Source organism: Nilaparvata lugens, chromosome 1, assembly GCF_014356525.2.
Source record: "Nilaparvata lugens isolate BPH chromosome 1, ASM1435652v1, whole genome shotgun sequence".
NCBI lineage: Eukaryota > Metazoa > Arthropoda > Insecta > Hemiptera > Delphacidae > Nilaparvata > Nilaparvata lugens.
The window spans coordinates 92,655,601-92,674,002 of NC_052504.1; the positions used below are offsets into that span (position 1 = coordinate 92,655,601).

General features: G+C 35.2%; 1 protein-coding gene across 1 annotated transcript in view; it reads right to left on the reverse strand.

Moving 5' to 3' along the window:
- LOC111043343 (glutamyl aminopeptidase) overlaps positions 1-18,402 on the reverse strand; it is a 51,068-nt gene that overhangs the window by 8,188 nt on the left and 24,478 nt on the right. The window contains 7 exon segments of the mRNA XM_039419621.1: positions 485-614; positions 4,708-4,853; positions 7,096-7,175; positions 9,420-9,623; positions 13,347-13,474; positions 16,953-17,078; positions 17,081-17,177. Of these exon segments, the coding sequence (XP_039275555.1) occupies positions 485-614; positions 4,708-4,853; positions 7,096-7,175; positions 9,420-9,623; positions 13,347-13,474; positions 16,953-17,078; positions 17,081-17,177 (911 nt within the window).

An 18,402-nucleotide genomic window follows, 5' to 3' on the forward strand; every position in this document is an offset into this window, starting at 1 on the left:
GAATTTGAAATAACGCAAAATATACGCCCAAAATTAGCGTTTACTCAGTTCTGTCAGCGACTAATAGACAGAAAATGTTCAAATTTGGTACTTTGACTTTCTGATGGAATGAAGTATGCTCAAATGAAAAATGCAGGCGAGCGAAGCGAGCCCGCTGATCTCATTTTTGGACGATCCAGTCGGGGGTCCAGGGGCGGAGCCCCCTGTCTAGACGGATATAGCGAGCGAAGCGAGCCTGACGGCTAGTATAATAGTATTATCTCAAATCGGTGACCTCGAAATACAGATAATATCGACAGAGAGTCTCTCCACTTAATCGAATTTAATCGCCTATAATAATTTATTTATTTATTCATTGATAGATACAATATCATTCTCAACTATGTATGATTGGGAAAGGAACAATAGGCTCAAAGCCCAAAACTGTTCCTTTCCCAAATTTGGATAGAAATTGTTTTAGAATTCATTCAAGTTGGTGACTCACTGGTCAATCATAGCTGGATCATTAGAAGCGGCCAGTGTGTTTCGAATGCGACTGTTTTCCTGTGGATCGTCTTCTTTCAAATAAATTTTCCACAGCTTTTCCCACTCTTCTTTGCTGCTATTTTTTATGCCTAGAACACAAAATCATCGTTATTCAATGATTAATCATTCTCTCCCTAGAAGCTTAAAGGTAAATGGACACATCAACAAATAGACGGGTTGGCGATAAGATTAGGACATCAAATATTATGAAATATCCTCGATATAAATAGTACCTCGAGTTGGTTATTGAGAGCTGTCTGCACACAGAAACAATAGTAGCATGACGACGTGAGCAGACATATGCAGTGCATTGCAGTGTTCTTTCTCCGTCTGTCTGCATAAGTCCGTCTTGCCTTAAAGGGAATGAAATAGTTTATCTTTCTTAGCATTCGATTGTTATTGGATGATCCTGCTTATTCTAAACATTCAAAGTATTCTCAAGTTCAAAAATGTTTGTTATTTTTTTGTTCTTCGTTTGTTTTGTTCGGTTTTGGTTAATCTATCAAATTAGGAATGTGAGCATAGCCAAAAGTAAGACTGTTATTGGGATAGGAACAAATTTGGACTTGAGCTTGTACCATCCCAGAAATTTTACATGTTAAAATAAAGGAATGAGGAAATTTTTCATCAATTTCTTCATTTTCGTTTTACAATTTTATGAAAGTTGTAAAAAATTCTCAATACAGTATTGTATTGTGGAATGTAGTAAAATTAGAAAACTAATTCTTATTTTACACCATCAAATAAAATCATGTAGAAGTTAATTTGTTTGTTGACAGAAGTTAGACTATCCTCATAGTTCATTGTGATATAGTTTCTTAATATGTAATGTTTCTTGCACTGATGTTCAATACACTTGAATATGGTTAAATCAGGTACGATTTACAACAAGTGCACGGGAACATATGATTTCTATTGGAATATTAAATGAAAAAGACTAAGAAATTGTCAAAATTGACGATGGGAATAGTTACCATATTAAACAATTCCAGCGCACACTTGTAAATCGTACCACTACCACACTGAACGGTGTTTACGGAGGTAGTGATCGTACCCCAAAGTTAGTAGACAGAAGGTTGATCACTCGAAAAGAGACTTGACTCTAGTCGAGAGCATGTGTTTTCAAATGGTGACAATCGCGGAGACTAGAATCGACTGGTCTGAGTGTATGTTTCTGTTTTACAATAATTATCAAAACATTTGAATAATACAAGCATTTTGCCATTTAAGAGCAAAAACCTAACCTCCCAACCTACAATAATAAACGGCGTTTACGGAGGTAGTGATGGTACCCCAAAGTTAGTAGACAGAAGGTTGATCACTCATCATTGTATTGGAGTTGATATGAAATTGGAGTGGGGGAACTGCAGCCGTGACGTAGGCTTTTAAACAGGGTAGGCAAAATATCACATTCTTGAAAATCATACGGTGTCGTGTAGTCAAATTATATAACACAAACATGTTCTGACATGTTATCTTTATGTTTATGTTTTACAATAATTATCAAAACATTTGAATAATACAAGCAATTTGCAATTTAAAAGCAAAACCTAACCTCCCAACCTACCCTTTCGTAATTATTTAAAAGTGATAATTAACAAACAGATCGTAATGGGAAGAAAATTTTAAAAGTACTTGTTTTGACTTGAAAACATTATTAGTCTCAACTCACACTTACGCGACTCAGGTCGAGAAGAGACTCGACTCTAGTCGAGAGCACTTGTTTCCAAATGGTGACACTCAAACCAGTCGTTTCTAGTCTCAGCGACTGTCACCATTTGAAAACACATGCTCTCGACTAGAGTCGAGTCTCTTCTCGACCTGAGTAGCGTAAGTGTGAGTTGAGCCTTAGAACTAGATAGAACAAACTCAATTAGACAACAAATCATTTAATGAATACTTACATAGAGAAACAATGACAACTTTTACTGTTAACTCAATCCGATTACTGTCGATTATTGTAGATTTTTACTGTTTTGCCGGGTGAGAGTGTATGAACGGCACAATATGAGAGACTACCAGCGTCACACAGCTTCACAGGAAAGAACTACGTGGACTATCGGCTTGAGATAACAGTAAAGTTGCGACATAAACGCCCTATACCATGGGATATCTAATAATTGACCGAACTTAGTGAGGCCTATGTTTCAACTCGATTTGCTTTTGTCTGTCTATATGTAACGAATTACGGCCACACGCGTTGATAGAATTTGATGAGATTTGGCAGGAATATTCCTTTTTCAACAGCGCGTTGATGTATACTCAAGGTTTTTTGAAATTTTGCATTTTAAGGATAATATGAAAAGAAAAGGAATTCCTCCATACTCTGATATCAATTATATATCTACTGTGAAGATAGGATCAATCAGACTATAGAATTATTCATAATCAATCAGCTGACAAGTGGATTATTCATTGCATGCATTACACAGATGTCTGGCCGTGTCTATTTCTATAATGTAGGGTTTCAATATTTTGTATGAAGCGTGCCATCGATATCAATATTCTCACATTTGAAAAACAAATTTATAGGTGATTGAAAATAAAATAAAAGATGATTAAATGAACTGAATAATGCTGAGAAATTATTGACCGAAGCGAAGCTGAGGTCTTAGTTTCGACTTGATCGGCTTTTGTCTGTTTGTTTGTTTGTACCGCAGTTACAGTCGCAGATATTGTCCGATTTGGATGAAATTTATTGCAAGTTCTTTGAAACAAGGCGCAGAAACGTATGTGTAACAATTTTTAATAAGACCTCCGATTTTAATATAAATTGTGCCGCTCTAAAATGTGCTGTATTGAATGAATGGTATCGTTGGAATGCTATCGATAGAGGACAAGAGTTGTCAGCGGTGAACCTTGATACGTCTGAGCCGCTCCAAATCATACTGTATTTATTAATTGCGGAAAACTTCTCACTTGATTGTACCATTTCTTCCCTTTTCAACACTATATTTCCCTGTTTCATAGATGAATAGTTTCTAGACCTACCGAACCGGCCGGAGACCTCACAGCTTAGTTAGTTAGCTCTTGTTTTCGTTTTAGTATGAGATCGGAAACCGACTTGTGAGCATAAACATTCTGCATAGGCATAACAAGCCGCCATAACATTGAATCCACTTTTCATGAAAAACATTATTAGCAGCCTCCTGTCATTGTCACCAACATACCCATGTTATTTAGAATCATTTCCGTCTCACTATCGTCTGTGAGACGATTCATGGTCTAAATTGCCTACTGCATATTCCATTTGTCTGTCAGTTGACCGATTTCTTATAATTAATTGTTAGAAAATGTGTAATATTGTAAATATGTGGACGATATGAAGGTACCTCCTTGAGAGACATTTATAAGTCCGGTGTCCCTGGAAACAATGTCTTTAGCACTTTCAAAGGAGAAAATAATAGATGTCATGGATAAATCTTCACAATATACAATATACTTTATTAATGGCCCTTCTCATTAGTTTGGAAGTTGTAGGCTATTCATGAGCGAGGTCTACTGTTCGCAGAACTACTAGTAATATTATTGATTGAAAAAATTACTTTTAAAATAGTTGAGAAATATTTTTATCAGATGGAAAGATTATCACGAAACTGGATAAACAAACCATCATATGGGGTACAAGTTCAAACGTGAACTGAGTTTATTAACATAAGTGAGATTTTGATCTTGGAGAAACCAAATAACAGTTTTTAAGAGTAAATTCTGAATCAACTAGAGCATGTGACATCAGATACTTGTGGAAGAGAAAACTGCGTGAGGTCTACTAGAACTTCTAGGGCCGGTTTCCGAGCTCGGGATTCAGCTAAGTCCTAGACTTTAAACAGCTGTAGTCAGAAAATTGGCTTTCCAAAACGGGGCGTAGTCGCAGCTTTTATAACAGTAGTCGTAGTTTTATTTATTTTCTCATTTCTCTAATTGGAAACGTTTTTCCTTGACGAAATTAGACATTCCTAAATAATTCAAAATAGCTGAAACCTTACACTATTTTCTCTTTATTTTATGTTCAATTTTCTAGTTTTTCGAAATTTAATTCAAACATGACTATGACAATGACTGCGACTACGCCCCGTTTTGGAGAACCAATTTTCTGACTCCAGCTGTTTAAAGTCTAGGACTTGGCTAAATCCCGAGCTCGGAAATCGGCCCCTAGTGTTTTTGTTTCTGTATGATACTTACCAGTCTCGTAAATGATGCCTCTGACGTCAACATCGGGCTTCGATCCATTGTTCAGCAGCCAATCCGTGAACTTCTTGTGAGCAAAAGTGACAACACTGGGAATCTCGAATTTGGACAATAGACCAAACAGAACGATTCGTCTTCTCCTGCAAAAAACAAGCGCAAAATGATTGTAACTGCAAATTCCGTCAGATTGTAAAGAGAAAAAATACTTGTATATATTATAGCTTAATTTTGTAATAATTGAAATATAGATACTAATAAGCTGTTTGTAAGTCGGAACAGGCATTAACCTAATCCTTGTACGTAAGATGATGAAGAGAAAAAAAAATAGATTACTTACAATTCTCAAATAAGTGAAAGTTTATTCGTATAGCGGGGACGGACTCCCTTGATGATCAAAATGATTATGATCATGATGATTATTATTGAGATTATTATGATCGAAATGAACTTGATTTTGATGAATATAATGAAAGTGACTATGATATTACTAGCAGGTAACCCGTGCTCCGCAAGGGTCTAATTAAAACTTGACCTACTGAAATCTTGAAGAAATTAAAATAGGCCTGGAATCATCCTTGATTAAGAATCTATATGCAACATTTCAAGTTAATCAGTCCAGTAGTTCAGACGTGATGATGAGTCAAACATTATTTTTCTGTCCCGTAAGTGTATAAGCCAGTTCTTTCCGTTATTACTACATTATAGACAAGCAGGTAACCCGTGCTCCGCAAGGGTCTATTTTAAAACTTGACAACCTGAAAACTTGACCGAGTGGAATCTTGAAGAATTTGAAGTAGGCCTACAACCATCCTCGGTTAATTAAGAATCTATATGCAAAATTTCAAGTTAATTTCAGTCCAGTAGTTTAGACGTAATGATGCGTCAAACATAATTTTCATATCCTGTACGTGTATAAGCCAGTTCTTTAATCTATTATAGATTATGCATATTTCTCTACAATTAATGTAATGACACTTTATTATGTGAGTAGTCCAATGAGAATCAATTATACAAACAAGTCATGTATCCTATAGTGAGGGAAGTCCACGTTATAATGGCAGTGGAGAAAAAAAGGCAAACATCGTTGCCGATTCTTTGCCTTGCTACTGCTCCTATAGAGGATAGATGATAATGTTATATCAGGACTTCCTATATATAGTAGTATATAGGAGGTCCTGGTTATCCTATACTATTAAACGAGCAACTTCTGTTTATATGTTTAGATGTTTATATGTTTGTATTTCACCGGATCTCGAAAACGGCTCTAACGATTCCCAAGAAATTCAGAACATAGTAGGTTTATAATATGAAGATTCGATTGCACTAGGTTTCATCCCTGGGAAAACTCGCTGAAGGCGAAACTGCTGATAATAATTATTTCGTCGTCTGTTGGTGATGGAAGTGAGTGAGCGAGTTAATGTGTGTGGGACTGTGTCAAAATTATGACTCAGCTGTTGGACTTTTGTAATCATTCAATCAGGTACTTAGTGCCGGTTGCAAAAAAGCCGGGTTATTTTCAATCCTGATTAATTACAGTAGATCCATCTTTTTGAAATGGTCTTCTCTGATTTGGTTCACGTGAAGTTAATCCAGATTAAAAATTAACCGGCTTTTGTGCAACTGGTCCTTTGTGAGGGAAATTTTTGCATTCCTCTGGGAATTAATCTCAATTTACTGTGATTAAATAGAACATTTCTGTATGAATGTTATTATAATTTCTTCTTTCGTAATAAATGTTTTATGCTTTTGTACTCCAGAGCGAAGCTCGGTCCCCGATATTATCTGATGTAACTTGATGCCAACCTGATAAAATTGGACTGGTTATTAATTTAGTTACCAATTGCAACCATCTGTATCGGAGAGGTAGTCACTATAGATTATAGTTGTATATTAACATATGATATGTACATTTCAATTATAATATTATATTCATGAATGAAGTTTGAAAATTAATTCTGAAAAATCTAGAAGGAAAATTGAAATTTGGGCTTAGAGATGAACTATATTGATATTTTTAGAATCTATGTGCAAAATTTGGAGATCCAAATCATTCCCCCGTTTTTTCGGTATGCAATCCACAAGTTGACATGTTTTTATGAGAGCAATCGAACAAATATGAACACATACAATACGAACACACGAATACTGCCACCCCGTCTTCCGGAGGAGACGATAAGCCGTCGGTCCCGACTACCTAAAACGTAGTTGTCATCTCTCATCATCATCCCTTTCACTCATTACCCACGCACAAGCCTGACGGCTTGTGTGAGCATCATCCTCAGTAAAAATAAAACAAAACAACCCAACTCTCTCTTATTATATAGAAGATTATCGAAATAATTATGATCATAATGATAATACGAAATGAAAAAAATACTTTACCTATCCATGTAGGTTTCAGATGGTGAGCTGCTCCACATGGAGTCGACATCTAGAGGCTCCAGTAGGGTTTGAACGAATTTCTACAAACCAACAAAGCATACAAAAATATTATCTATAAATAAGGATTTTCTAATTATTAGCAACAAATAATAGCATAGACGATGGGTCATTCATAAGATATTTTTGTATCTTGTTTTTATTTGCATTATTCATGGGAACGAGGGAACCGTAATAAGGAAATCAGATATCTCTACACTAGTAGTTCTGTGAACAGTAGACCTCACGCAGTATTCTCATCCACAAGTACCTGATTGAAACTATAGACCTTATGGAAATACAGCAATAGACTGGCTTCTCCACACATCTGTGTAATCACTTGTCAGCTGATTTATGATGGATAATTCTACAGTATGATTTTTACTCTAATATTGACGTATGAAGGAAGTTCCTTTCTCCTTTTATATTATCCTTGAAATGCAAAATTTTCAAAAACCTTGTATATACGTCGACGCGCAATTAAAAAAGGAACATACCAGTCAAATTTCATGAAAATCTATTACCGCGTTTCGCCGTAAATGCGCAACATAAAAGCATATAAACATTTAAACATTAAGAGAAATACCAAACCGTCGACTTGAATCTTAGACCTCACTTCGCTCGGTCAACAATGGGCCGGGCACGTACTCAGGAGAGGAGAAGAGTCCAAGCTGAAAAAAGTTTCAACACCCAACCCTCCAGGAAGAAGACCCCGTGGGAGACCCAGACAGAGATGGTGGCAACAGGTTAAGACTGATATGGAGAGGCTTGAGCGACAGAAAATCATGCTGAGGAGCGAACTACGTGGAGACGTAGTTGGTTGGTGCGGCTAAATATCAACTTAGATATAGATGGCCCTGGGAGTAAGTAAGTGAGTAAGTAACGAGGGAGATTCTGGAACATGGGAATTCTGAAACAAGGGAAATGCTGTATTGTAGGTTAGTTATATATGAATGCACTGAGCCAAATAACTACTAACTGGAGGGAACAGCAGATATGACGAAATATATCAAACCCACATTCCTTCTAAATTTGATCGGTAGGGAATGAAATGAAAAAATATTTTATTCTATGAAGTGTGTTCTTCTATGAAAACAGATAACATTGCATGACTGTCAATGCGGATATACGAGATCAATCATAATCGAGATCAATATCGTATCGTATCAGATATCGTATCAATGAAGGTTTCCAACAAAATCAATTGCCTCAGATGCCCAGTTTTCAATAAGGACATATATTATATTAAATATTATTTAGGTACTGTCTAATCTTGTTGGGTTGGCGATAAGATTAGGACATCACATATTATGAAATAATTCAAAATATTAAAAAAGTAAGGCGATTCCCTCAATTAGTGGTACCTACAGTTGGTTATTTAGAGCTGCCTGCACACAGGAGCAATATTAGTAGCTTTCACCAGCTGTTGCGGGAACGCGGAGTTGGAAAAATCCCTCCGTAATTGATCAAGAAACTATCATCTTTACTATAACAATTCAGTATCCAATATCGGGGCACCGAGCTTCGCTCGTTATTTATTTGTTGATAAACAGAACACAATTCTTCAAAATGATTGGGGAAGGACTAACAGGTACAGCCCTAAACTGTTTCTTCCCCGAATTTCGATTTATACACTATAAATAGACCAAAAGTAGGTTATGTTCCATACACTTGAATTCAGGTCCAATTTCCAGTCAAAATATTTGAAAACAGAAAAGTTCTAATTTAGATTGTTTACAAACCAAATTGAATAACAAAATAACACTCACTAATCTCTTAAAACTGTAAAATAATGATTAACTTTGAATATTATGATATACCATGTCATGTCAACGAATCTGATTATTTTGATCGAGTCTATTAAAATTTCTAGATTTCTCGCGAGATACGGTAAGCTGATTACACAGCTGATCTCCCACACAGGCACACGCATTTTCTGTTATCGACAGACGATGAAATTATAATCTGTTTTTCCAAGGATGAATTATCCTTTTCATGTCCTTCAGCGAGTTTTCCCAGGGATGAGACCTAGTGCAATCGAATTTTTATATCATAAACCTACTATGTACCAAATTTCGTCAAAATCGTTAGAGCCGTTTTCGAGATCCGTTGAACATAAATAACCATAAATATAAATAACCAGCAAATATGAAAATATATTCAAATATACAGAAATTGCTCGCTTAATATAATAGGATATCTATCTATCTATCTATCATCGGGACAGTATTAGTGAATCCGGTTGATTCATTGATTTAATGTTGTGATTGAATAGATTAAGAACTGACCTTGAATTTGTCATAGACAGGTGTATCGCGTAGATGTCTGTCGAGTGATGCCAATGCACCTGAGGCCGATTGCAACGGAACAAAGTGAGTTTCCTTGGAAATGTACTTGAGCAGACTGAGGGCAGTGTTGTAGTTGAGGTAACCAGCGCTGGCCAAACTGAACGCGTCATTCAACAGACTTGCCCGATCTGCGGCACTCAGAACCTGGAATAGAAACAATAATTACGTTAATAAGATACTGTTATGGAATTCCACATGTTCATGAGTGATATGAAGGAGGAACAGAGATGGAAACAAAATAGAGGGAGACAGAGTGATGAGAGCCGGGTCCCGTAGAGCCGTAAATGCCGGAATGGGGCAGCAGGGTGGCTGATGATTGACAGGTCCCTATTGTCTATGGGACTGAGTCACCTTTTTTGTTTACATCTCTAAGGTATTCTATACTCTGTCCAAGCAGACATGAGCTCTGAAGGGATTGGGCCGACCCTCCTACTACTCACACACACAAGCACAGTCTCCTTTTGTGTGTGTGAGTAAAGGGACGGTCTGTCTACCTGTATACTACGTAGTACGTATCAATGGCGCAGGTTGGCCGGGTGTGTGTGCCTGCGCGTGGGGGAACGATGATCGGCTTAATCTTTCAGGGCTCATGGCAGTTTGGACAGACACTACTGACTACTTCTGGTTTGTTTATTGTGTGGATAATAGAGAGGAAAAAGCCTCCACCCTTCTGGCGTGATCTGGAATAAAAACGTTAAGGTATAATATATAGAGGGATCGCTTGCCTGAACGAGTCAGTCAGTTGATAAACAAGTGAGTGATAAGCAAGACGTTCAGTGGTAAAGGAACAGTATCAGCCGTACCCCAAAGCCTGGTATTTCCTATAGTGAGGTCCACGTTATAATGGCAGAGTACGATTGACAATACTGTTGCTGTCCTTTTCTATCATACAACAAAACAGATAGCGCTATCTCTCTCTAGCTTTGCAATGTTGTCAGTTTGCCAGAATATTTTATTTTTACTTTTGACAGTGACTGTACAAAAGTAACTCAGCCGCCATTTTTTTCTTCATTCTATCAAAATACTTTAGTACACAAGTTGTATAATTAATTTAAAATGTATTTTTGAAACAATGAAATAATTTTTAGACATTACCGTATGAGAAACAAAAATTAAAATACCTGAGATGACATTTTAAAAGTTGATAACTAACCATCCTATAGTGAGGTCCATGTTATAATGGCAGTAGATAAAGATAGGAGAATAGCGATGCCGATTCTCTGCATTAATTAATTATATTTCTACACTGTCAAAAAACAGATTTGGCATCGTTGCGAGGCTAGAAAAGGATAGTACTACCTGCTTTGTCGAATTATAGACAAGGATAGTAGTATCAAAGTTAATTAAATACTGTCATTATAACGTGGACCTCACTATAGACTTCATCCATGCTTCAGTTAGCCAACTCGTTTAGGTTAGACCTACTCGTATCGGTATAGATAATATTAAAAGGTTATTTTAGAGTAATTATTTCCATTTGGAATTACTTATTTTAAAAAGGATTTCTATTTTTCTATCATTTTTAAAAGAAATTGGAATAGAATACCTACCAAATAAATTAATTTATGTTGTTTTGATATTCAGATTGGTGTATCACAGCTTTTTAAATTAGCCACCATTTCAGGTTTGTATAAAAATGAAAATCTGATCTTAGTTATGGGAGTAAATTTTTGAATCAAATTATGAAAAAATATATTTTCTTGATTAATTTGACATTAAATTGATTATTTTATCAAGGGAATGATAATTATTATTAGATCAAATTTAATGGGATGAATTGAGTAACAGCTGTGTACAATCAGTGGCAAAATGGAGAGACTTGGCAACGTTTTTCTCCTATCTTTCTTCACTGCCATTATAACGTGGACCTCACTATAGTGATAATTGTATAGTGACAGTATTTTAATAATTGTTATCAAGAGTGTAGTTTAGTGATAATAATTATGATTATTGTCGTGAAAGTTGTATCGATATACGAAATACAGGACGGTGATACGGATACGCGAGCACGTGATACGGAACGGTGGTAGAGATACGTGATACGCGAGCTGAAATACAGAGTCCTGGTATAAGATACAGACAGTGATAGTGTTGCATACTGTGTTAATGAACTGTAAGTATTAGAGACTGTGTTATAAGTCATTAATCTTTATATTGGCCATATGCATACTTGTTAGTTGATTGAATTATTTCCTGTAGTAGAGTTTATTCATCTATTTTAGTGAGCCCCCATTGTTTCATTTACTCAGTAGAGTACAATAAAGTGCAATTTCAACTCCAAGTGTTGTCAGCTCATTTCTATAGTACTAGAACCCACAAGAACTAGTTTTGTAGAGTGGAAATCGGTAACAATACATTTTGTTTTGCTTTATGGAAGTGAAAGCTGGCCAATGAAATAATCTCATGAAAACAAGATAAGGATAGAGGAAATGAAGTGCCATAGAAAAACTGTTGGAAAGACAAGAAGGGATAGAATAAGGAATACTAGAATAAGGGGAGAAGTGGGCATGAGAGATGTCAGTGAAACGATAGAAATGAGGTAGTTGGGCTGGTATGGACATGTACAGCGAATGGGGGATAATTGCAAAACAAAACAGTATGTTAATGTGAGAGTGCAAAGAAGGAGAGCAGTGGGACGTCCAAGGTATTCATATGAGGATCGGATTGAGGAGATAGGACGGAGAAGAGGAAAGACTGAAGAGGGAAGGGGCTTCTGGAATCTTTCAGTGTATTCCGGTCGACAGAGTTTGTCGACCAATGGCAAACGCTTCCTAGAACCTTCTGGTAATCAACATGGCAGACTTTTGTAGTTGTTTAAACAGTTATTATTTCTTGGTTACAGTTATTCTTATACTACACCTTTTCCAATTGTATTTGAGAAAGTATCAAGTTAATTTGAGATAGTATCAATTGTATTCGAGGATAGTCACTTGTAATTGAGAGAATGTCAGATGTAGATGAGAATAGTCAATTGTATTTGAGAAGTCATCACATGTAATTGAGAATAGTGAATTGTATTTGAGGAATCGTCAAATGTAAATGAGAAGATATCAATTGAAAACGAGAAAATTTTCCAATTGACATGTCATGGATCTTCTGTAGCCTACGGTAGCCAACAGGTTTGATCTGAGCAGGAAAGGATACTGTACTACGTACACAGTATTCCAATTACTATCATAGGCTTTGCATGGGGGCAAATTAATATTTTCAATGGTGAAATTATTCCCCCTGTACTGTTTATGAATGATTAATGAGTATCATTTCTATGAATATATTGGCAACACAACTTTTGTCTCCAAAAATTTAGTGAAATATTGCACTTGATGAAGACAAATTCTCTATGTTCAAGCCGCAATTGAACTTCATCATCAATCAATTGAATCTATTGATCAAGCAATTCGGCAATTCTTCAATGGATTTTGCGACTCGAAAATAATTTTTTATTTAAAAACTAAACGTTTTATTGGAATATTAATATATTATTATTTTTTATGAGTACAATTATGAAAAATATAAGTACTGGAAGCACTGATTATTTAAAATCATTTCTCAATTACAACTGACAACTTCTCGATTTCAGATTGTATGTTCTCAAATTAAAATGATACTTTCTCAAATAAAGTTCACTATTCTCAACTACAAGTGATGACATCTCAAATACAATTGACTATTCTCATTTACATCTGACGTTTTCTCAAATACAAATGACTATTCTCAATTACAATTGATACTTTCTCAAATATAGTTGGAAAAGGTGTAGTTTACCTCCGTGTGTTATAGTTTTATAAGTAATAAATTTAATCAGTATAAATCACCTCAAGTGTTTTATTAAAGTAGAAGGCTACATTATAGAAGACTAACACATACCTCATGGTTGTTGATAAGTAAATCAGACAATGCTTTCCAGCCTTCTGACGTATAGTTGACACGATAGTAGCCTTTTTGTCTCAAGTTGAACTTGACCCATTTCGTTCCTTCTGGCAGGTCAATGCTTGCTGTTAACAGACAAATTCACATGAGTATTTCATTTGGTAGACAAATCCAACGAATACAAATTATTATTATCTAGAGTTTATTGCATTACAATTTGATCCAACATGATAGAGAAATGAAAACGAATACAAAAATTTGTAAAACTAGAGTATATTTTTCTTCAATTTTATTTTCTATCATGAAATGCTTATTATTAAATTAATTTTTTTTGTTATTAAAAAGAACGAATATAGTGAGGTCCAGGTTATAATGGCAGTGGAATGAGATTGGAGAAAAACTTTGCCGAACCACTAACTGTCTTGTCAATGCCTTCTATAGACGGTAGCTGATACAGGTTTATTGATAGAAAGAAAAATAAAAATCTCAATACCCTTTTTGAGTTATTTTATCACAACATGTTTCAACATTGATGCCATTTTGAAAAAAAAATTGTATTTGGGTATTGAGATTTTTATTTTTTTTTTCTATTTATATTACAAGTAGCCCTATACAGAAAAGAGATAGGTTTATTGATGTAATATTAACGGTTCATTCTCGATTAAAATAATCAATCATATTTTATTAAAGCAAGAAATTATATTTTTCAATAATTTCATAATGAATTTCCATAACTAAGATGAAATATTTTGTTAATGAATTATTAATTATAAATTGTTAAAAGACGATCTGGCAACAGAGCAAAGCGAGAAAGAGATAGCGTTATCTGCTTTGTTGAAAGATAGACAAGGATAGCAATACAATTGCTAATGAAACACTGCCATTATAACGTGGACATCATTATAGCAGTCATTTTTTCAATAAATGCCGAAAGATCTCATTGTGAATAAATTCACTTATTGAAAACATTGACTGCTAGTCGTTCTTTTTAATAACAAAATACTATATATTTTATGTAAGAATGACAAAAAGTTCCCTTTACTGGGGAATATCTCCAAAAAAATATAGCAACTGGTTAAGAAAAACAACATTTTGTAGAACTAGAGTATATTTTTGTAAGAATGACATAAGTTTCCTCTATTAGGAAATATCACCAAAGAAATATAGCGTCTGGTTGAGTAAAAGATCATGTGCGGACTCAGGTGACCTTGAAACGTATAGAAAACTTTGAATTGGGGTACCTTAATTTTTTTGGAAAGAAATACTTTCCTTACCTATGGTAATAGGACAAGGAAAGTAAAAAGGAAGGAATCAAGTATTAACAATAATTATTCAATGAATAAAATGATTAAAAATATATCTTGAATATTGTCAATTGCAATAATGATTTCTATAGTGAGGTCCACGTTATAATGGCTGTATTTGATTGACATTGGTGTTGCTATCCTTGTCTATCATTTGACAAAGCGAAGCGCTATCCTTTTCCAGATCCGCAACGTTGCCAGGTTTTTTCAACAACGTAGAAATATAATAAATTAACAAAATATTCAATCTTATTTATGAAAATGTATTATTCAATCATTGAAAAGATACTTTCTTGTCAAATAAAATATAATTTATTATTTTTATTATTATTCTTGTGAATAGTGATCCTTTCCCAAATATTTTCAATTGTCCGGGAAATATCTTGTGAATAGGGATCAATCCTTTCCCAAATATTTTCAATTGTCCGGGAAATATCTTGTGAATAGGGATCAATCCTTTCCCAATATTTTTAATTGTCCGGGAAATATTTTTTCTTATGAATCAATCATAAATTTCCATGGTTAAGATGAAATATTTTCATAGTTGATTTTGCTTACATCTTGATGTAATTTTTATTGGTGTGTTGTTTATATCCAGACTATGTAATATTGATTGCAACTATTTCTATTGGGCATATCCTAGATTGCAAATAGAATATTGCAAATGCATAGTCTACAAACGATTTGGCAACGGTGCAGAGTTGGAAAAGCATAGAGTTATCTGCTTTGTCTAATGGCAGACAAGGATAGCAAACAAATTTCTACCAGGTGCTGAATTTATAAAATGAATCTCACAACAATATCCTCAGACTATTCAAATAGTCCAGGCAACGAATGCTCAAAAAAGGGTAAAGAGGGAAAAGTTTGGAAGAAAATTTTGACCCCACAGTTCTGCTTAGGGTAGTAAGGAGGTAGACATATCAAAAGTCCCCACTCCTACCATCTGTGCTAAGCGAGTGGGGGTGATTCAAAGGTACCATTTTTGGTTTCTCGCATATAACTCGAAAACTATGTATCTTACAGACATAATTGTTATATAAAAAATTGAAGCTTACATAATTTCCTACATTATTTATCACACAACTTTTTCTATATCTTCCCCAGTTTTCGAGATATCCGCTCTTGAAGGCGTGACATTTTTAAAAAGTCAAAGAGCAAAAATTGAAAAAAAAAATGGAGGCAAAAACGTGTTTTTTCAAAAATGTCACACCTTCGAGAGCGGATATCTCGAAAACTGGGGGAGATATAGAAAACTTTGTGGGATAAATAATGCAGGAAATTATGTCAGCTTCAATTTTGCATATAACAATTATGTCTGTAAGATACATAGTTTTCGAGTTATATGCGAGAAACCAAAAAATGGTACCTTTGAATCACCCCCACCCCCTTAGCACAGTGGGTAGGGGTGGGGACTTTTGATATGTTTACCTTATTACTACCCTAAACAGAACTGTGGGGTCAAAAATTTTCTTCCAAACATTTCCCTGTTGTCTTTAACTGGACTAAAACTGTAATTTATCATTTACTAGCCGTCAGGCTCGCTTCGCTCGCCATATCCGTCTAGCCAGGGGGCTCCGCCCCCTGGACCCCCACTGGATTGTCCAAGAATGAGATCAGCAGGCTCGCTTCGCTCGCCTGCATTTTTCATTTGAGCATTTCTATCATATGTTAGGACGATCCAGTCGGGGGTACAAACTAAACGTCTGGCTAAACAAATATGGCGAGCGAAGCGAGCCTGACGGCTAGTAATATAATAATACCAGGAATAGCTCTGAATGAAGTAGCAGTGCCCAATCAATTTTTCTGCGATAAATGCATTTCAATCTTCAACTTGGTGCCAACCTAACAAAGTCAACTCAACTTAATGCCAACCTGACAAAATTATTAATTTAGTTACCAGTTAACAACTGTTTCGAAGAGGTACTCTCTCTAGATTATAGTTCTATATTAACATATGGTATGGCCTTTTTTCAATTATAATTAAGAGAATAAGAAGAATATACATGCTAAAAAACGAACTTCAAATCCTTAAAAACCACCCTTAGAGTTAAAATATTGCCAAAAGATTTCTTAGTGCGCCTCTAAAGGGCCAACTGAACATATCTACCAAATTTGAACGTTTTTGGTCCTGTAGATTTTTAGTTCTGCGAGTGAGTGAGTGAGTGAGTCAGTCAGTGAGTTAGTGCCATTTCGCTTTTATATATATAGATAGAAGATAGATGATACAAATGACACTAATGTAAACACATTGGTAGATAAAATAATAAGGTAGGCTTGTGCTATTTGTATTAATACTCACTTGAATTGTCATGCAAGTGCAGCCATGTCCTATGTACTTCGGAAGGATTATTCGACGTGACATAAGTGAGCGGGATTTCCCACTTGTACTTAAAATTGGATTCGCACTCATCAAATGTGGCATTTTGTCTGCCAGAAATCTCGTCTGCGACAGAGTGAGTCTATTTCCATCTTGCGTGATTGTTACAACTGGTAGTCCCATTTGCCTAGTGTAAGTGTCCATAATCTAGATAGAAATTCATTGTTACACATTCAAAATAATATGTTATAACAAGTTCAGAACATGGCAACTACTTACTTCATGACAACTTCTCATCTCATTAGAGAATTTTTCAATTGTGACTCTCATGATTGTCTCTTATTATATAGAGTGTCCCACGAAGATGTTTACATGTTTAACTTTATATTACGTGCCCATTCATGTACCGAACTTTTTAAAATTTTACATAGTTTACAAAGTAGGGTCTGAAAATATTCTGGGGAAATTTCAGCTTCCTAACCTTTCATAGAAACAGAATGGCGGCATATTGAAAATTTTACCAATTCGCTCCCTATGAAAACTACATTCATGAGTTTGTTTACTTCATTGTTTACTGATTATTCAACTGATTTGTTTACTTCATTGCGGTAGTCTTGACTCATTTGATGGTAGCATAAATATGGATCAAGCAACCATCCAACAAAATGGATCTCCACCTCATTTCGCAAATCATGTCAAGCAATTACTGAGTGACAAACTTTATAGCCGTTGGATTGGTCGTGGAAGTGATTTTTTAGATTGGCCACCCCGATCACCAAATTTTAATGTTAGTGATTTCTTTTTATGGGGTTACTTGAAGGAAAATGTTTATACGCATAGCTTCAATAATGATGAGGAACTAAAACGATCAATAGAAGAGGAACTTCTCCGGATACCGCGGTATTTCTTTGTAAGAGCTTACAAATCCTTTCTTAAGCGCTGTTATCAGTGTGCTGCTATGAATGGATTTCAATTTGAATAATTTTGGACCAAGGCTAGGTTTTTTACTAGGCTATGTTTTAGTTTTTATAAGTCATATTGCCCTAAAGTGCAACAATAAACATATTTGATAAAACCAAAAACACATTTTTAATGTTCTTAAAGTATCGTTTTTCAATATGCCGCCATTTTGTTACTGCGAAGGTTAGGGAGTTGAAATTTTCCCAGAATATTTTTAGAACCTACTTCGTAAACTGTGTAAAATTTGAAAAGGTTCGGTGCATGAATGGGCTCGTAATATAAAATCAAACGTGTAAGCCTATTCGTGGGACACGGTGCAGTGAGGTCCACGTTATAAAGCCAGCACCTGATTAACATTGGTTTGTTATCCTTGTCTCTCATTAGACAAAGTAGATAGCTCTATCATTTTCCAACTCCCACCGTTGCAAATTTTTTTGTAGACTATGTAGAAAAATGATGAACTACTAATATA